Raw genomic sequence first — 20727 nt, 5'->3', positions numbered from 1 at the left:
AGGCCGGACCCAGACTCCCCCCAGGACCTGTCGGTCCACCCCTCCCCGTGGGGTCGGAAACGCCCGGTAGACACTGTGAGGTTCCCTCCAGGTCTAACGCGCAGCCTCCCCGCACAGAAATGCACAAGTCGAGACCCAGTTGGGAGTGAAGTGGGTCTGGGGAAGAACTCGCAAACCCCCGTTCCCAGGACCCGAGCTCTAACGCCCCGCAATCCGCCTGAGCTGGACGCCCACTAACCAAGGACAGCGCTCCCTTGTCCCTTGGTTCAGATTTGGGGGTGACACCCTCAGCCGGAAGATCCAGGGTGGGCTGGGGAGAACTCGCTTGGATTTGATGTATAGGAACAGTTTTGAGGAACCCAAGCACAGCAGTCACTTCCAGAGACACTTAGAACTTCGGGGAGAAAGTGAGCAAGTGAGAAAGGAATGGGGAGGGGGAAAGTTCTTGAGTCTTTTTGGGGGGCAGAGGGGAGAAGGAGGAGTGAAGGGAAGAGCCTAGACAACAACTATTCCACAATAAAACATATTATTACATTAATATTCAGACCTTACTTGTATTTAACACTGCTGCACCTTTTCTTTCAGGATTTACTAGTAAATAGCATAAATTCACTTATTTCTGTATCAAATGAAAATGCTATTTTGCATTTCCATAATGCAAATTTAATACTAATCATGGAACCCACCAGGACTGCCAGGAAGGAGGGGCAGGAGCTGTGGCTTTACAGGTGAGCCTGCAGTGTCCTAGAGCAGGAACGGCAGTGATCTCTCCCCTCACATTAACTTCCGGAGCCCAGAATCGATGGAAATGATTCACATTGGAATGCAAACCAAACATTAAGTCAATCCTCTTAACACCAGGACTCATCTTAAAAATAAGCAGGAGAAGTAGCAGAATCTACCCAGGGCTTGGGGTGAGAGAAAGGCAGGGGAAGAGAGAAGGGAAAACATTTCACACGGGAGTATGAGAGGTTCTGTGGAAAGCAAAATCACTTCAGATGATTCCAAGGAGGGAAGGAAAGGAGGCAACAATCAGGAGAGCTCTGACTGGATGATTTTCCTGGCCAGGTTTGTCGTAAAACTCAGCTTTGAGCATATAGACACTTCCATTATTAACTTTAAACACTGCGCCCAAACCTTCCGGAAATTCTTAGAATGTAAATTAAATCCACCCTTGTTAGTCTGTATGTTAAGGCCCATCAAAACACCTTCAACTTACTTGTACAGACTCGTTTCCTATGATGCCTCTTCAGGTTCTCCCAAGTCAAAGTGGATGGCCCAGATCTTCCTTGAATGTGCCCAATACTTCACAGACCTTCTCAACACACACACACACACACACACACACACACACACACACACACACACCACTGCCACCACCACCACCACCACATACAATACACACACATCACCACCACTACCTCACACAACATACACCACTACCACCACACACAATGCACACGTTCTTGCCTCTTTGTCTCTGCTTTCACTGTTTACCTGCCTACATACTCCCACCACCTGGGTTCATTTCTCTTTTTCAAAATGGCACGGATCCTTCATGGTTGGTCCACAGCTAATACTGCCTCCCAGACATGACTCCCCCTTCCTCTGAACTTCATTTAATAAGTAAACCTTCTTTTTTCACATCTCCGTTACGTCAGTCTTCTGTCCATGCAGCTGAATGTACCTCCCGGTACCCAGCACATTGTTCCTCATTCTCCTGTGGCAGGTGTCACAATCTATTATGGTCGGTTGTTGATGGGCTTGTCCTCTGATCCTCCTCTCTCTGCCTTCCCAAACTAGATTCTGAACTCCTTGAAGGGGGGACTTAATTTTTATTCTTCTCTCTGTTGCCTGCACACCTGCATTTTACATTAGGTAGCACAATATGGTTTTGCTGACTTGTTCTAAATTGAAATAGGCTAATGCAGCATACGGCATTGAAGGACTTCCTGACAAAGAGGGGGAAGATAGGAGATTCTTCCCTGGATATTTTCCAGGGAGAAAAGCTTCCCTCTGGGAAGAATCACCCAGGACGAAGGGAGACGGGGTCAAACAGAAGGCTCCCAAGGACCTAGTCCTCTCAAGAAGCCTGTACTGCAACCTAAGGTTGTCAAGATGACAGAGGACACCTGCTTCCCAGGTTCTTTTGGAAAACCTGCCTGTAGCTCCCAGGGTTCTAGGGGAGTCATCTCAGGCAAGGCATCTGGGGAGGAATCCCCTTCTTGTGGCCTTAGGACTCAGGTTCCCCTGCCCATCTGTCCCTTAGAGAAGTGTGTTTGTGTCCCTTTTTGTGTCCCTCTCCCTCACCACCACCCTCGACATTCCAGCCTAGGGCAGGGGGAGGCCAGCAGACACAAAGCCCTCTGTGTATGGGATGGTATGTGTACCCCACTCTCCACCCAGAGGACACAATGCTCCTTCTGCTCCCTGCAGTCGGCCCCCTACCACCACCTCTCAACTGCACATGCCAGGCTGCAATTGGTTACTGGCTCAGGACAGCCCCCTCATACTGGGGCCCTGGGGGATTTTAAGCGGGTTCCAGGAACCCCCTGCTCAGTTCCTGGTCCCCCACTCTCCTCACCCTGCAGGCCCTGCCCCAGCCATGGCTCCTGGGGCTCCCTCGTCCAGCCCCAGTGCTATCCTGGCCGCACTGCTCTTCTCGTTGGGTAAGTGGAGGCACCCCAGCCTGGGGGCCCTGGGGCTCAGGTTCTCTCAGCAGCTTCCCAGCGCCCTCCCTGTGCTGCTCACTCAGTTAAAGGAAGAGTGAGGAGGGCCAGGACATTCTACTCAGAGAAAAATAGTTTGGAGGGAGGCATAAAGGTATCCCGAAGGAGGAGGTAAAAGAGAATATGGAGAGCTTCCCTGAGGTGGGCCATACTGGACCCAGGCTGGGGATCAGTAACATGGCCCAGAGCCATGCTGAGGGCCTGGGCGCAGCAATGTTAGAGCAAGACAAGGACCAGGGTCAGACACCCGACTCTGGTTTGTACTCACGGTCTAGTGCAGACCCTTAGTACAACCCTTAGTTTCCATGAAGGGGAGATCCAGGGATTGTGATCCAAGGAAAGGTCCCAGGTTTGTGGTCCCAGCTCCTTGGGCCCTTTGCCTCTCGGTGCCTCAGTTTCTCTCTGTGGACCAGTTGTCTATTATGTGGGAGGAAGGGTTTACGAGATTTTAGGATTTTGTTCATCAAAAGCTGTCTTCCTTCATAAGTTGATCGACCCCTTCCTTGCCCCAGGGTAGATGTTGGGTGAGCAAGAGAAGGTCAAAGCAGAGTAACTGAACGGTTCCTTCTTCTCTGAAATGTCCTGGAGCGGCAGGCAAATGGGTGGGGGCTGCTCAGGATGTCCAACATTCTCTGCTGTCAACTTCTTGAGTCCTCAACCCAAAACCAGACTCTTCCGGGCTGTACTGGACTATTCAGGGCCCCTGAGGAAACGCTGGGGAAGGGCGTGGAGAGGGGTGGGGACAGGGGATCTTGAAGTATAAGGGGGAGAGTTCTGTCCCAGCACCTGCCCCACTCACTGAGCAGAGCTGAAGGTCAGTGGGGGACATTAGAACAGGACGACTCGGAGGTAGACCCAGTGAATAACTTTCCTTGTTGCTTTTGGGAATCCCAAGAAGGCTTTAAGGCGGAGGTTCTCGGTGGCGAGTCAATGATATTACATGCTGAGGTGGGAGATTCAGGACTATGTGGGGGTGGCATGAGCCCCCAACATTGCTCAGACAGTGGATCTCTCTGTTTGGCTGCTTGCTCCCCATCTTGTAGAACAAAAGAGTCTACAATTGCCCCCACTCAGCCAGCCCACGCACATAATCTTTCTGGAATGGCCTTTCTTGTGTGGGTGAGTCTTGGGCGTGGCACTGACCCAGAATGGCCAAGAGGAGGGCGAGCAGGTGGAGCCACAGAGCGCTCACATGCAGTCATCTGAGCTCTGGGCTTGGGGTTTTGCTCGGTGCCCAGCTTCCCCTGGGTGTTTCCTTCCTGATCTCCCAGTCAAGAGGAAGCAGTATGGCAACCAGAGAGTCAGCGATGAGGACTATTGGGCCAGGGAAGAAGACTTAACATTCTCTAGTTACCTTCTTTTTTTTCCCTGTAGAAAATTTTGATTTTGCTCTACTGAGAAATACTGTGCAGCTTTTAAGAAGAAGATTGTCTCTCTGAATCAACGTGGAAATCCCTACATATATTCTTTTATATACATATATTCTTAAGCATAAGTACCTGCATATCTTGAGTTTATTAAGTTTATATTGAATTTGATTCACAGAAAAAGGCTACACATTAAACTGATAACAGCCTGGCTGATGGGGCTCAGTGGTTGAGTGTCAGTCCAGGAACCAAGATGTCCCTGGTTCAGTTCCCAGCAGGGCAGAGGCCTGGGCTGCAGGCTTACCCGCCAGTGGAGGCGTACAGGAGGCAGCCAATCAGTGATTCTCTCTCATCATTGACGGTTCTCTCTCTCCCTCTCCCTTCCTCTCTGACATCAATAAAAATATATATTTTTAAAAATGATAACAGACAGGAAAGGAAATGGTTGAGGGGACCTTATCTCTATTGCTTGAATAGTTTATAAGAAGGATGTAATATGTGTTACCTGTATAATTTATAATAAATTTAAAAATTGTGAAGCCTGCATCGCAGGGATGGCTCATGGGATACTGAGCCCAAGGGAAAGGGAGACTTGCAGAAGAATGCAAGCTGTGGTTGTCCCCCAGGGAACAGTCACTGCCCACTTCGTTCCCTCAGACCTGACAGCTTGGACCGACACAGCATTTCAATCTGCTGTCAGTGGAGTCGGGAGACTTGGGCCTCAGAATCTATCATTTCTGCCTCCGTCTCTCCTCCGCCGACTTGGCCTGAGCACCACCTGCCCGCGCCTGCTCAGTGTCCTGCGGCCGCAGTAGCTCGGCTCCCTCTGCTTGCAGTGCTGTCCCTGGCCCAGGCCATTGTCGTGTACACGGACAGGGAGGTCCATGGCGCCGTGGGCTCCCGGGTGACCCTGCACTGCTCCTTCTGGTCCAGCGAGTGGGTCTCGGACGACATCTCCTTCACCTGGCGCTACCAGCCCGCGGGGGGCCGCGATGCCATCTCCGTGAGTGCCTGGGGCCCGGGGCTGCGTCGGGGAGGGCGCTTCAGGGCCACAGGAGGGCGCTCGGGCTGAGGGGCCCCTTAGGAGCCACGGCCCAGCTGAGGCAGAGCAAGGGCCATCTTGGTCGCCCGCGGGCCGGTCTGCACGGTCCTCTCCCCGCACTGCCCCCGCCCGGGCCCCTCTGCGGCGGGAACTGCCACCTCCCTGCTCCCACAGATCTTCCACTTCGCCAAGGGGCAGCCCTACATCGACGAGGTGGGGACCTTCAAAGAGCGCATCCAGTGGGTAGGGGACCCGCGCTGGAAGGACGGCTCCATCGTCATCCACAACCTGGACTACAGCGACAACGGCACCTTCACCTGTGACGTCAAGAACCCCCCGGACATCGTGGGCAAGACCTCGCAGGTCACACTCTACGTTTTTGAAAAAGGTGCGAGAGGAGACGAGGACGGGTCTGGGGCCCTGGGAGGCGGGAGGCGGGAGGAGGTCCAGCGCCCCGGCTGACGCCGACGGGCGCGGGGAGGTTGGCAGAGGCAGCTGTGGTCCCCCCCCCCCGCCCGCCGGGAAGGGGGGGCAGGCCCGGCTGGTCTCTCACTGGCTTCCCTCCCCCCAGTGCCCACGCGCTACGGGGTGGTGCTGGGCGCGGTCGTCGGGGGCGTGCTGGGCGCGGTGCTGCTGCTGCTGCTGCTCTTCTACCTGGTGCGGTACTGCTGGCGGCGCAGGCAGGCGGCCCTGAGGCGGCGGCTCAGGTAGTGGCGCCCCAAGGAGGGGGAGGGGGAGGGGAGGGGGAGGGGAGGGGGAGGGGGAGGGGAGGATCTCGGGCAGGGGGCTCCGGCAGGCCCCGCCCACACACACGGGTCTCCCCGCAGCGCCATGGAGAAGGGGAAGCTGCACAAGTCTGGGAAGGACTCGTCCAAGCGCGGCCGGCAGGTTAGCGGGGCTCCGGGCCGGGACCGCGGGGAGGGGGCGGGGCGGGCAGGTGACTGACTGCGCCCCTCCCCAGACGCCCGTGCTGTATGCCATGCTGGACCACAGCAGGAGCACCAAGGCGGCCAGTGAGAAGAAGTCCAAGGGGCTGGGGGAGTCTCGCAAGGATAAGAAATAGCGGTTAGCGGGCCGGGCGGGGGCTCGGGGCGCAGGGGCGGAGGCCCCCCAGGCCGCGCAGGTGGTGGTCATCGAGATGGAGCTTCGCAAGGACGAGCAGAGCTCGGAGCTCAGGCCCGCGGTCAAGTCCCCCAGCAGAACCAGCCTCAAGAACGCCCTCAAGAACATGATGGGCCTGGACTCGGACCCGTGACCAGCCCAGGCCCTGCCAGAGCTGGGCCCGGGCTCCTGATGCCCCTCTAGGTGCTTTCCGCCTTAGCACCCAGGCCTGCCCTGCCCTGCCCTCACTTCCCTCTGAGATGTAAGTTTCATTCCAAAATTCATTCCCCAGGAACGTCATATTCTCCCCCACCTTCACCCCCTGGCTTTCTGGGAGTCCAGGGCCTGATCCTACCCTGCACCGCCCCCAAGGACTGTGTGTTTGGTGCCTGTCCCTCCGGCACCGAGAAGAAAGGGACCTTGCTACCCCGCGCCTCGACTCCAGGCCACCTGCACCCAACCTGTTCTGCTGCCTCTTCCCTCTCTGACCCTCCCCCCTCCGTCAGGGGTCCTGCCCATACTGTGTGCTCTCAGCTAACACCAGGACCATCCAGATCAGCCTCTCCTGCAGGGTTTAGTTGGGTTATTTTTATTTTTTTAATCCATGCTTGTTTGCCCGTGCCCTTGCTCTGACCCCCATGACTGAGTACCAATGACGTCATGTGGATGTTTCGATTCCCGCCCCCATTACATCCTTCAGGGAGTCAGCCCAGCGCAGGGCCCTGACCCCAGCCCTGGCGCAGGATGGGGCCGGCTGCTCCCGAGCACTGTCCTGGAACTCGAGGTCCTGGGGGAGGAGAGACAACGGTCCGCAGGTCAGGAGTTGAGGAAAGGGGCAAATGAGCCTTAAGAAATGGCTTTTAAACAGCCAAACAGAAAGGAGGAAACAAAGGGGAACTAGGGTGAAAGGGAAGAGGCTACCCTCCCACCGCAGGGGTTCTTAGAATTTCCCTACGTTCTGTACATTTCTTCTCAACCCCGAATGTCTTATATGTTTAATAAACACTGACATTTCCAGAAGCTGCTGCCTCCATCTCCGTTGCCTCGTTCTTCTGGGAATAACCCCTGCCCTCTCCATCCCTCCCCGCGCCCACAACTGGTCTCCACTAAGAGCTTGGTTGTCTGGTGTGGGCTCACACAGCGCAGGGGAGGGGACTCTGAAATAGGCTCACGAGACACATCCCCACATTCACAAACACCCGGAGGCTCATGCCGTGTGCGACCCGCGTGGCAGGCTCTGCGTTTTCCCTTGGAGAGAAGGTGGTGAAGGGGGGCAGCAGCTCACTGGAGTGACCCCAGGGAAGACTGGTAAGCTGCGGAGGCCACGGGCACTGCAAACAGCTCCAGAAATGATGGACACCCAGCAAGGGGAGCGGGCCAGAGAGAGAGGCAGAGGTGGGCTGGAAGGAGCGCCCTGAGAGGAAGTTAGTGCAGGAATGAGAGATGGAAGAGACCCACGTGGGAACGCTGGCGGTGTTGGGGCAGGATGGAGGAGAGGGCAATGACCGAGTCCCTGGCTGTAGGTTTTCAGGAAAGCAGGATCCTTGTCCCTTCAGGGGCCTGACTTTCTGCCAAGATCATCCCCCAGTTTGGGGTGTGAGAACCAAGCACCCCTGCTCAGACCTGCAGACTCTCCACCTCAGGGCTGCACACCCAGCTCTGCCACCCACTTCAGCTGGGAAACCAGAACGAGATCAGTGAGACAGGGTGGAACCGCCAGTGCTTTCCGCCGGGACTGTCTCTAGCACCGTCTCTTCTGCGGACCCGCAGTAGCAGGTTTCCCTCGCAAAATAAGGCACTCGCACTCGAGCAAGTCCTTGGCGATTGGTACTCAGGATCGTGTCTCCAGCGGCAGGATCTAGGGGGACAGGAGAGAAAAGGGGCTCCAGGGCCCAGGAGGAGTTGGGGGCGCAGAGGTGAGGCTCCCTAAGAGTGCCAGTGGCAGAAATGAGCAGCGAGCGGAGAGGGGAGAGGCGGGTTTCAGGACCTGCGCTGGGAGTGGCCACTGGCTCTGCAAAGGAGGCCTCGCCCTCTCTCAGGTCAGAACTCTCTCCCAAAACTGCAGCCTGTGTTTGCTACCACACCCATTCCTTAACGTGTATGGAGGCAAGTGTAACACTTTCGGAGCAAAAAATGGGAAAGGGAAACAATAATTTCAGCACCAGACCACCCTCTGAGCAGGGGAGCCTGCAGGAGGGGCTGGTGACAGACCCACCGCTGCCTTCCGCCAGCCAGGCCCGAGCCCGCCCCAGCCGTCCCCAGGAGTCCTGCTCTCCCGCCCCTCAGGGACGGAGGGCACAGGAGGAGGCACAGTAACGTGGGCCTCCCTGTGACTTAGCTCCACCCTCCCATGCCCTGGGCCTGGAGGCACCGGTGCCGGGCTCCCTGCTCACAGCTGTTACGTGGTTTCACTTTGTGTTTGGCTCTGGTTTCCAAGTACGAAGGTCACAATGTAAACTCACTTGAAAGCCATCATTTTATTTAATTCATGGTTTAAAGTCTTCAGTGTGGCCCAGTCTTCTTTTTCCACTGCTTTTGCTGAACAGCTGTGTGTGTCGGGGGAGGGCAAAGCAGCAGAGACAGCTAGGACAGGCCACGTGGGGTGGGGACTGAGAGCAAGATGGCTGGGGGTGCCCTCGGCTGGAGGGGAAGGGAAAGGGGACACCAGCAGGTGCGGGGTGGGGAGGCAGCAGTGTGGGCATGAAGCAAGGTGTGGGCAGGTCGGGAGACAGGGAAGGGGGCTTCAGTGAGAAAGTGCTCAGGCACCTGCCCCCTGTGTCACCCAGCACCGCCCTGCCCTCCCTGGGGCCAGCTCCGGCCAACATTCACACTCCTCCCAAGGAAAATCAGAAGTAGAGGTTAAATGACTCCACTTCAGGGGTTTTGTTATTTTTTCTATAATTACGAAACATGCTAAAATCTCATAGAGTGGCTATTCCACTTCTGTCCCGATTCCACAGTGGGGCAGGTGGGAGCTCCAGGGGTCACCTGGTCTGCGTGGCCTCTGGGGAGGCTAGATGTGGGGTTAGGGGCAGGCAGGCTGGCACTGCCCAGGAGTCCTTTCCCGAGCACTCTCCCTGGCAGCAGCCTGTGTCCTCAGAGACCCCTCTCACTGTCTTTCCTCCCACATCCACCCCCACCCCAGTCCCCTGCCTCTGCCCTGCCCCAGCCTGGATGGTGAGGGCCACGCCCTTTGCTTTGCCCAGGCCCCTGCGTTCCTTGGGACTCATCTACTCAGCAGGCACTGATGTGAAAGCTGCTGTCCTGGGTCTCCCAGGGGCAGGGGCTCCTGTCCCCACCGTGGCTTGGCACACAGCAGCAAGTGGAGGGGGCAGTGCAGAGGGTGTGAGGGGAATGTTACCTGAAGTGCGACTGCTGTAAGGACAGGCAGACAGTGTGTATCCCCCCCAAGTACCCTACTCTGAAGACTTGCCCGCCCTTCCACATTGTCGGGGCGGGGTGGGGGGGCCTCAGTCTCAAAGCCTCTTCTACTTCAACTTCATGGGGCAGAGGTACTGGTTAAGGAGGCTTCTTCCAAGGAGAAGCTGGCCCACTCTCAGGTAAGTGGCTGCCAGCTGAATTCTTCCCCTTTCCTATGTGCCTCATGCTCTGCTGCTGTGATGACTCGAGGGGCCACAGAAAATAGCAGATAAGGGTCAAACTTGCCCTAATGAGGGACTAGCAGGGTGAGGAACCTCTTTCTGCAAAGGGCCATGTGGATATTTATAGCATCATCATGGGCCACACAAAACCATCCACTTAAACATTAGCCTGCTGTATTTGGTCAAACATTTAATTAACTCGCTCCTAATGCCTTGGCAGGGCCAGACCAAATAAATGATTTTGTGGACCTCTTTCGGCCTGAGGGCCACACATTCCCCACCCTGGGATAGAGGGACAGAGAGACAAAGGTACATGGAAGTCAGAGCTGTGGAGTGTGGAGTGGGGGAGGGCGAGGCTGGCATTCAGGAGCTGGGGTCCTTTTTCCTCTTCTGGAATTGCCGGAACTTGCCCTGAATGGCCAGGGCAGCCTTCTCTGTCTCTGGCGCTGACAGGTCGATGTCCACCTCCTCCTCCTCCCCCTCAGCCTTCTTGGCATTGCCAACTTCCCCTGCAGGTGGGTGAGATTCCCAAGTGAGTGACCGGCACCGCCCAGCCCTTCTCCAGGCCCCAAATGCCCAGGTCAAGCCCACTCCCTGTGGCCTCTGCGCGCCCGGCCTCTGCTAGCACTCGGCAAGCCTAGTGTCGCTCCTGGAGGCAGGGACCAGGCCCATGGAGCTCCACTGCGCCTGCACCAAGACCACAGGTGTCCTCTCCCCATTTGTCCCGGAACCTACAGTCCCACCCAGAGCTCATCCTCCTCCCCTCGGCTTCCAGTTGAGACCACGGCTGCGAGTACTGATTAGTTCCTGTCTTGGGCCTGTCTCCACCACTCCAGAACCCGTTTCTAAAATCAGAGAGTAAACACTGGTAGGTGTACTTCTTGGGGAAAAGTGGAAGGAAGCCTGTAGAGACAGTAGGTCTAACCCAGTGCTTTGTTCCCTTATCCCCGTTCAGAGGCCCCAGACTTATAGCCCGGCCTGTCTTCCTGTCCAGGCGTCACTCACCTGCTCTGTGAACTGCCCAGCCCAACCCCACTCACCCTTTTCCTCTGGGCCAGGTGCCTGGTTGGCTGCTGGGGATGTTTTGGTGTTAAGCTGGGAAAGAAAAATCAGAATATTAGACATTCATGGCAGTATCATGGTGCCATCCCCTCAGACTCCCCATCATCACAACCCAGCCCTCCTATTAGGAGGCGCACTCCCTAGTCTTTTGAAAAAGTGGGTATTGAGATCAGAAAGGTAGAAAGTCATCAGAATCCATTCCACAGGTGATTATTGGTGCCAGGGAAATTGCAGAGGACAAAGCAAAAACCTCTCCCTCGTGAAGTTTACATTTGAGTGTAAAGATGAATAAAACGGCCCCTGGCTGGGCGGCTCAGCTGGTTAGAGGTCAGCCTGCGCACCGAAAGGTCACGGGTTTGATTCCTGGTCAGGGCTCATGCCCAGGTTACAGGTGATCCCCAGATGGGGTGCAATTGGGAGGCACTGATTGATGAGATGTTTCTCTCTCACATCAATGTTTCTCTCTCCCTAAAATTAATAAAAATATGTCCTTGGGTGAGGATTTAAAAATCAAAGTAAAACAACAACACGGGTGTTGTCAGTGGTGCTAAGTGCTGCAGAGAAAAGGCAAGGAAGGGGGGTAGGGGTGCGGTGGATGTGGAGCACTACGGCTTCACACCCAGAAGGGCTGAAGGAGAGGAGGAGTCGGGTGTGGTGTCCAGGCAAGAGCTCTCAGGGGTCTGGGGGCGGGGGCAGTGACCAGCCTGGGTGAGGGACGCAGCTGGAGTGGAGAGAGGAACGAGGGAGGGGTATGGAGATGAGCAGAGATAAACGGGGGCTGGGCCGATACTTAGGGCCTTACAAGTCTTTCCAAGGAGTTTACTTTCACTGCAAGTGAGAGGGGATGGCATCCAGTTGGCATAAAGGGGCCTGAGGGAGGAAGCAGAAACACCTGCAGGAGGGTGTTGCAGAAAACCAGGCAAGGGTGGTCCGTCTGGGTCAGCACGGTGGCACGGGCGGAGTGAGTTGTGGTCTGATTCTGGGTATCTTTGCAAGCTGTGAGCAATGTGATCGGGTGACTAACTGATTGGATAAGAGACATTGCAAGAGAGGAGTCAAGGATGACATCCAAAGTATGTCATTTGGCCTGAGGGACTTTAAAAAATGGAGTTGCCATTTCCCAAGATGGAGGGGTCTCAGGAGGAGCCTGAGAGGTCAGGAGCTTCTCTTGGACAATCTGAGATGCCCATTAACGATCCAAGAGGAGAGGCTGTTACAAGCAGCTGGGTACTGGAGATGAGGTAGTGAGAAGCATCCGCCCTGCAGAGAGAAATGAGCAGCAATTCACATGTGGATGGTGTTTAAAGCCAGGAGACTGGATGAACCATCTGGGGGTGAGTTCAAACAGAGCAGACAGAGAAAAGGGTCAAGTCCTGGAGTATTCAGTGATTAGAGGTTACAGAAATGAGGAAAAATCAATAAAGAAAATGGAAAAGCCCCTGGCCGGTGTGGCTCAGTGGATAGAGCGTCAGCCTGCGGACTGAAGGGTCCCAGATTTGATTCCGGTCAAGGGCATGTACCTTGGTTGCGGGCACATCCCCAGTAGGGGGTGTGCAGGAGGCGGCTGATCGATGTTTCTCTCTCATCGATGTTTCTGGCTCTCTATCCCTCTCCCTTCCTCTCTGTAAAAAAATCAATAACATATATATATATATTTTTTATTTATTTTTATTTTTTTAAAGAAAATGGAAAAGACATCAGGTGGGAGGAAAGCCAAGACAGAAACCACGAGAAGCAGACTGGTCCCGGAGAAGGAGGGCTGCCCCACCTGCAGGCCCCACCTGCAGGCCCGTGCTGCAAGGAGGGCTGAGCACTGACCACTGGGTTTGCTACAGAGATCATGGGACACTGACATGAGAAGGTATGGGGAGGTGGGAGCAAACCCTAGATTTGGTGGGTTCATGGGGGACAGGGAGGCACATTCTATAGTCCCATGATCTCTGGCTTCAAGTCTAACACTCTATTGCCAGCACATCCCTGACTCTAGTCCTTGCTTTAACCATTTCCTTCTGTTGGACTCTGAGCCTGTTCCCTTAATCCATCCACTCTTTTCTCTCACTGTAGCCCCTCTAGACACCTCCCCTCTCTTCAGCTCTACTTCCCTTCCCAGGTCAGCTGTGAGAACCCACTAAGCAGGAATGTGTGTCCCGACTGAAGCCCCAGGCCAGCCCTCTTCCCCTGCACTCCCTGCCAGGCCCCTCCCTGAGTCTCTCCTGAGGTCACTGACCCAGAATGGAGCCACCACAGCTCCTGTCTGGCCCCCAAGGACTCACAGTGAGGCACAGGCACTCCATCTTGCCCCGTCGCCTCTATGTTGTAAAAACTGCTGTTTGAAATTTTCCACTAAACATAGAGGGTCCTTTGTTCTGTGAATTAACTCTGCTATTCTTGGCTTCTATAAACACACTTGCTCGAATAATAGGGAAAATAAGCTCAGTTATCTGGCCTTGTGGGCCACTCTGCTGACGTAAGGGTCTGGTCCGTCCCTGGTTCCTCCCATGCCAGGTGTCTTTTAGTTATCTGAATTGTGTTGTGCTCAAGGCTACAAGTTTCCTGCAAACTATCTCCCAGTACACAGGGCTCTTTGTAAGGCCTGCGAAAGGCCCAGAAGCCCCATGTTTGGGAGACAAAGAAACCGGGAGAGTATAAAGGGAAAGCTCCCTCCATGTTGCTTTGCTCAGACTCTGGAGGCCACTCCTCTGAGACCGCTGACGTAGCAGGCGTCCTCAAACTACGGCCCACGGGCCACATGCGGCCCGCCGAGGACATTTATCTGGCCCGCCGGGTGCCGCTGCCTGTCCTGCTTAGCAGCCGACTCGTCCCGGGCCCGCAGTGCACATAGGAATTTGTTCATAGTTTTTTTTTTAAACTATAGTCCGGCCCTCCAACGGTCTGAGGGACAGTGAACTGGCCCCCTGTTTAAAAAGTGTGAGGACCCCTGTAAGGACTCCACATTTGGCTGATTAAGGCGTCCTCTGCTCAGCTCGCTGATTTCCAATATAACAACAGCTCCACTAGGCTTACATGTATGACAGGTCACTGGGGAGATCAGAAAAGAGTGCTTTAAAGAGAAGAAACTCCTATTACCCACAATGCCCTCCGGAGCACATAAACCATCTCTCCTGACCAAGTTCTGCCATTCACCTTTGTATCGTAAAGATGATTCTGTAAACCCCTCACCTCGAAGAAGAGTTTGTCAGTATTGTCTTGGCAAAGCACCTGGAAACAGTCAAAGCAGAAGCGATTTAGATCTTGTTTCCCTGTTGCCACCACTGGTGACCAGGCCCTTGTCACTCCAGCCCACTCGTTCTGCCGCTCCTCCAGCTGTGCTTCGTCCTCTCTTTGTCTCCTTTATTTTGAATGGTGTTGCCTCAGCAACCACTGTCGCCAGGAGAGGCAAGATAGTGTCACCCCCTCTGCTCCAAGCAGCAAGTGAGAACTAACCTTGGGAAAGGTAACCCACCCAGCTTTCCCCCTCCTGAGCCCGTGGTACTCTTTAAGGGGGTCACCGGGCGTTGGCAGCAGCAGCAGACAGGACGAGGCAGCACATCACCCCACTGTACAGCAGGACCCTGTTCCGCATGGAACAGCTTGGATGCCGTGCGATGAAAACACGTCACACACACAGTACAGCAGCGTTGCCAGAATCGCTCTGTCCCGGTGAACAGGCACTCAGAATCCCGTCCCACAGCCCAGGGCAGGGCAGAAAGAGCCTGAATTCTAAAATCCTCAACACAAGCCCAAGACCCCTTTTGCCTTTGTACTGGCGTGAGTCCTAGGCTTGGTAAGCTCCCTGCTTGCTTTAGAGGCGGAGGTGAAGGGAGACAGGAGTTGTTGCTTCCAAGTGAAGACAAAGGGACTTGGCCTCCCCTGCTCCCACCAGGGGCCCTTCTGTCCCTGCTGACACATTCTCCCCATGTTAAGTGAAGGTCACTGCCAAAGGACCCAGAGAGGGCTCGGCGTGGCCCGTGCCAGAAGCCCTGCCTGCTGCTTCTGGAGCACTGCTGGAACCAGTCCGCCTCTGTCTGCACAGCCAGCTGCAGTCCTCCACAGCTTCAGAAAGACTCGCTCAAGGTCACCCTCAAGGTCATAACGGAAATAGAGCTAGGTGCACATTCTTCTCCCAACACATGGAATAAAACCCAAATACCTCCTATCCCAGATACCTCCTACGAGGACTAGAGTCCGCAGCCCCCGGTCTGTCCCCTGCCCTCAGCCACCTCACCCTGTGTCCTGGAAGAGCAGTACCCCTTGGCCTTGCCGGCTCACAGTGAGTCACGGCCCTTCCCGTTCCCACAGCAGGGGCTGTGGCACTTTAATGAGCGGTTATTTGTGGAGCTCTGCGCACAGCCTGCTGTGGGGAGGAGGGAGTGGTGCCAAAGCATCGCTCCTACTATAATCTTCAGTGTGCATCCCACCTGCCCTGATGTCCCAAAACAGACGCACCAATCCCCCGCCCCCTGAAAGCACTCAGCTGGAGGGGTCGGCGTGGGAGGGAGGCAGCACCAAGGACCACAGCCAGCGGTGGGGGTGGGGAACCTCGGCGGGCCAGCCTTCCCCTCCCCCCAGCCCCATTGAAGCAAGTCAGGCTTCAGGGAGAAGATGTGAGAAGGGCTAGGTTTGGAGCCCTTGTTTAGAGGCGCTTGCAGCGAGCGATCCAGGTCTCTGAAAAAGTGGTTTTGGATCTGCTTCTGACTGGGCTTACTCATGCAGGCAAAGTAATTCCAGGGCAAACGGAGCCGTTTGCGCAGCAGTCTGAGGGTGGGTTTAGAAGATCATGCACTTAGCAGGCGGTCACTGCTTGCTTGGCCAGCCTGACACATCCTTCTCCCCCTTCGTAGGCTTCTCCTCCCAAAGCCTGTGGTCTCTCTGGAAGTCAAGTGGCAAGCGCCCGAGGACCGCATGCCCGCCTTTGGTCACCAGGCACGCTAGCTTCACGCAGACGCCTGCTTTACGGCACTGCGTCCTGCAAGTCAAATGCTTCCTGCTTTTCAGAAAAAGCCTGTCTTCTGGTCCTTGATGCTCTGCTGCTCTGGGAACAATGATGGACAGAAACGAAGCACAGGAAACGAGGGCCTCCACCCGCCCCCTTCGCTCACTCCCGTCACTGATTCCACATTGGCACGCTCACACCGTTTTAAAGGAACCAGGCACCAGTGAGGAAGGATAGTATGTGCCCTGCCTTGTATCCCACCAGATGTACCCACTGATAGATACCATTCTGTGTGGCTCTCTCTTCTTTCTCTATCCTCTTGCTCAACATTTATTAAATCACACTGCTTAGATTTCCTATAGAAAGTATTTATAATATATTCCTTAAAAGTTGCATGTTAATGAAGTTATTCTATATTCACTGGAGTAACATGATAAAGAAATCCATGGAAAATTCTTTTGGGATGAGAAGTCAGCAGTCTTGGTTCAGGTACTGAGTAAATTTAGGTAATGTTTGGGTTGGTTTCCTTATATGTAAAATGAGAATTTTGGACCAGATGATTTCAGGGCTCCTTAACAAATCTAAAATATCACTAAAGTGTTTTGATATATTATTTGAGATTTTCTTGGTAAGAGATATACCTGTATTTTTTTTAAATATATTTTTGTTGATTTCAGAGAGGAAGGGAGAGGGAGAGAGAGATAGAAACATCAATGATGAGAATCATGGATTGGCTGCCTCCTTCACACCCCCCACTGGGGATCAAGCCCACAACCTGGGCATATGCTCTGACCAGGAATTGAACCAGTGACCTCTTGGTTCCTGGGTTGATGCTTAACCGCTGAGCTATACCCAGCTGGGCAAGATATACCTGTATTTCTACCCTGAAGAATGTTTGCAAAGTTGTTTATTTTTTTTTTCAATGATAAAATAGACTCATGAAAGACAAATTGAAACTATAGATAAATAGAAAACAGGGAGACATTCATAGAACCACTCCCCCCCATTACCGCCCTGACCCTCTTCCCTCCCTTTCCCCCCCCCCCATCCCGCTCCCTCTCCCCATCAGCTAGGACACTCCACAGACAGACATGGAGTTGCATCAGGTTTCTGTGTTTGGACCCCAGCCACGTTCCTCAGGGCCCTGCCCTGCAGAGACCTGACATTCTACGAGGTAACTGATCACAGCTGCAGCTGGGAAAGAGTTGTCCATATTCCCAGGTCACAGGATGGCAAAGTCACCCAGTTGTACTAGCCAGAGGCTCCTGCTCAAGCAGCTAAAGCTGACACCCGGAATGGGGACTGAGTTCTGGTTTCTCTTCCTTCAGAAGACAGGATGTTTCCAGCAGTGAAAGGCATCCCAATCTTAGATGCCCAATACAGCCATGATGAGAGAAACCTGGACTTCCTCCACACCCCTACCGGGGTTCGAACAACTGGCTCACTGCAGACATAACACGGTGATGTCACCCTGAGCAAACTGCCATCAGGCAGACTCAGGCAGAGAGGCACAGGAAAGAGAATGTGATCTCCTTAGTGTGAGACCCCATTCTTATTATTTAAAAGAACAGCAGCAGAATAATAAAGGAGGGAATACCAGTTCTAAGCTCTCCCCTCATGAGATTTCTAATTGATCTGCCCTTTCTGCAGCCCCTGGCTGTCGAAACAGGACAGACACCATGAGCAGTCACCGTTGTCCATGACCTCCATGTCAATGGAATGACTGCTGGACCAACAGACTCCTCCAGCTGAGTTCCTCACAGCTGAGGAACGCAACAGGACCACAGAACTTGCCAGTGTGCCTTAAACAGCGAGCTACATCACATGACAAGGGATTACAGAAAGAGCCCTCAGGGACCGAATGCATTTCCCCTTCTCATCCTTCGCTGAAAGGAGAGAAAAGTTATTCAACTGTAAAAGCAGATTGCGATTCACAGCAATCAAGTCTTGCCTGCAACTGTGAATGCAGACAAGCTGGAGAGGAGTCCCCACAGCCCTTCTGTGCATGAGCAACACACACACACACACACACACACACACATACACACATACACACACTCACACACATACACATGCATACACGCATACACACACATACACACATACACATACACACATACACGCACACACATACACACATACACACACATACACACACATATACACACACACACATACACACGGGGCGGGGGTGGGGGGGGCTCTACTGGGGTGCTGAGGGACAGCAAAGAGCCACCAAGGCAAAGTAGAGCTGAGACCCTCCCCAGCAGCCCCAACAGAATCCCTACACTTTTAGTTGTTTTGAGTCTAGAAACCACTTCTTCAGTTAAAATGGGAATCTTTAAAGAGAACCTAAAATCTCTCATTTCATGCAGTTTCTCTGAAGCAAGAAATAAGAAGGTGGGGAGGTGAAGCTTATACAAGAGTCAGGGTGCACTGGGCCTTCCTGGGCTGGACACTCCAGCCTGTGAGAGGAGACTCCTGCAGCTGGGCGGAGGGGAATCAGGCGGTTTAGAGTCTCCCTGGAGCGCCAGGGCTCTGGACAGCACTTCCGCTTTTCATCACACTTCCCAAGAGGAAGGCAGGCTGGGTTCTGGCCCCTGAGGAAGCAGGGCCCTTCGGGGTTCTGGTTCAGTGACAGCTGGGCTCTGTGTGCACCCAGGTGGCTGCTTCTGGATTTTATAAACACTCATCAGGGAGGCCGGGCTCCACTCTGGAGGAGGAGGCAGCTTGGATGGTAAGCTGCCAGTTAGAGCCAGTTACTCTGGCGGCCGGGGGGCTGGGCAGCCCTGCACACACTGCCAGCTGGTCCCCGTCTGAGGCTTCCACTCCCATCACCTGACTAAGCTCCTGACCGAGGCTGCTGAGCGAGAAGACTCTCCTGTCAATACCACCACGTTGTTTTCCTCGCCACCGCGACAGCTCTGTCACGCCACCAAATACCACCCTAAGGTCAGCCTCTGCAGTGTGTCCTACACGGAGGCTGTGCGCTTCCCCAACAAAGCACAGGCTAACCATCAGCCCTGGTGGCATGGCCTTCAGATCACAGACTCCCAGGGGATGGCTTAAACTGCAACCCACAGATTTAGAAACACTAGAAGGGGTGTTGAGCTCTAGACCTCAGTGAAAAAGGAAAAAGAAAACCTCTTCTCATATTCGGGCTGAAAGAAGCAAGAGAAAAGAAAATCTGAACCATTGTTTTTTTCTTTTTATTTATTTATTTTAATTTTTTATTGACTTCAGAGAGGAAGGGAGAGGGAGAGATAGAAACATCCGTGATGAGAGAGAATCATTGATCGACTGCCTCCTGCACCCCCCCCCCCCCTCACTGGGCATCAAGCCTGAACCCAACCCCGGCACATGCCCTTGAGCAGAATTGAACCTGGGATCTTTCCGTCTGTAGGCCGATGCTCTATCTGCTGAGCCAAATCAGCCAGGGCTCTTTTCTTTTTCAAAGGTGCCTGAGCGCGCGCACACACACACACACACACACACAGCCACAACCAGCTGAGGGACTAGAGACTTCCTTAGTCCATCTACAGTCCCCAGAGTAGCTGCATTTTCCAGGAGAAGCTTAGTGGACATGGCAACCAGGACCACAGAGCAGTTGGCACTAATTGGCTCCCTGGACACCGACTTTCGCAGGAGACAGCAGAACTCCACTGAAGATGGAGGTCTGCACTGACACCAAGGCTCCAGGCTTCACCAACCCGCATCCTTGAGAATTCTCGTGCTAGTTTCCTGTCACACTCTAAAATATATATTTTTTAAAATGGGGAAAATGACAATAGCTAGCTAGCCTGCTTGCCTGCTCTGTGCCAGGTACTGTTCTAAGCACTTTGTAACATGAGCTCAGTTAATCATCAGAACAGCCAGCATTGTCCTCATCTGACAGATGAAAGCCAGGAAGCGCAGAAAGGTGAGGCCACGGCTAGTAAGTGTGTGGGTTCAGAGCGGGGCCTGGCGTGCAGCTGAGAAGCGGATTGGAGGAGACCCTGGTGCTAGGAAGGGCTGCAGACACCAGCTCTGTGCTGCCGCCAGACCAGTTCCCGGGAGGGAAGGGAGGCCCTGGACTCCGGACAGGAGAGGGCGGGAGAGGCTTTCCCGCCGTGGCATGGACCCCACCGACGAACAGTGCTCCGTGGAAGAGGCCACACTGTGGTGGCTGGGTCTGGCTGGATGGACACCAAGGAGCCTCACAAAAGACCCAAGATGTCAGCAGCGCTGCGGGCAGGTCTGCTGGAGGGGCCTCTCCCGGAGCCGGCAGGCCCCCAGGGGCTTCGGACGCCAGGAACGCCCACAGCGCGCCGGGGGCTGAGCCTGGGCCGCCGCGGGCCTGCTGGGGTCTGGCTGAGGGCCAGAGTCAGGGGCGTTCCGGGGAGCCCGGCAGCCGTCGGGGCAGATGCAGAGGGCGGCCGCCAGGACCTCAGCCCATCGCGCCCCACAGCGGGGACTCAGCGCCTCCCTTCCAGTCTCTTCGCAGAGCTCGGAGGAGGGAGGGTCTCCGCGGCCCGGGCTGCGTGCCCCTTCCTCCCACCCGCGGACCTGGAGCTGCCCTCTTGTCCCCCGCCTCGGGACACGGAGTCCCCCTTCGCCCCCCACCCGGAGCACCTCTTGTCTCCCCACCGGGAGCGCAGGGCCGCTCACCTCGCTCATCTCGGCGGATGGACAAACGGGCGGACTGACGGAGCGGGTGGCACGTGCAGCGTGGCGTGGCCCTGGGGCGACGGCGGCAGTTGTGGGCTGGGGCACGGCTACCCGGTGGGACGAGGAGAATCGGTGCGGGGCCTCCGCTCCCCGCCCGCGCCAGGCTCGCTCCCGCCGGACCGGCAGCCTGGCTCTCAGCTGTCAGGTCACAGCCCGCCTGTAACCTCCTGCTTCGCGCCGCCTC

General features: G+C 54.9%; 2 protein-coding genes across 3 annotated transcripts; one reads left to right on the top strand and one right to left on the bottom strand.

Annotated features, from left to right (window-relative positions):
- Positions 1–2605: 2605 nt before the first annotated feature.
- On the top strand, positions 2606–7259 carry MPZ (myelin protein zero; the record flags this gene model as incomplete). Its single annotated transcript, XM_080647773.1, has 7 exons — positions 2606–2669; positions 4001–4029; positions 4893–5099; positions 5313–5526; positions 5710–5845; positions 5966–6026; positions 6100–7259. 7 exons carry the CDS (start codon positions 2606–2608, stop codon positions 6199–6201), a joined length of 813 nt encoding a protein of 270 aa, XP_080503899.1. The 3' UTR covers positions 6202–7259.
- A 2752-nt stretch (positions 7260–10011) lies between these two features.
- On the bottom strand, positions 10012–20727 carry PCP4L1 (Purkinje cell protein 4 like 1). 2 transcript variants are annotated; one of them, XM_080649415.1, is made up of 4 exons: positions 20484–20600; positions 12424–12525; positions 10882–10936; positions 10012–10350 (listed from the first exon to the last, which is right to left on the bottom strand). In XM_080649415.1, exons 1-4 carry the CDS (start codon positions 20490–20492, stop codon positions 10205–10207), a joined length of 312 nt encoding a protein of 103 aa, XP_080505541.1. In that variant the 5' UTR covers positions 20493–20600; the 3' UTR covers positions 10012–10204. The 2 variants fall into 2 exon arrangements, with proteins under 2 accessions (XP_080505541.1, XP_080505542.1); XM_080649416.1 differs by lacking the exon at positions 12424–12525 and having other exon boundaries at positions 20484–20727.

The sequence above is a fragment of the Plecotus auritus genome (assembly GCF_963455305.1).
Source record: "Plecotus auritus genome assembly, chromosome: 12".
Classification (NCBI taxonomy): domain Eukaryota; kingdom Metazoa; phylum Chordata; class Mammalia; order Chiroptera; family Vespertilionidae; genus Plecotus; species Plecotus auritus.
Note: the sequence above shows the minus strand (reverse complement) of the source record. Positions and strands in the feature narration are given on the sequence as shown.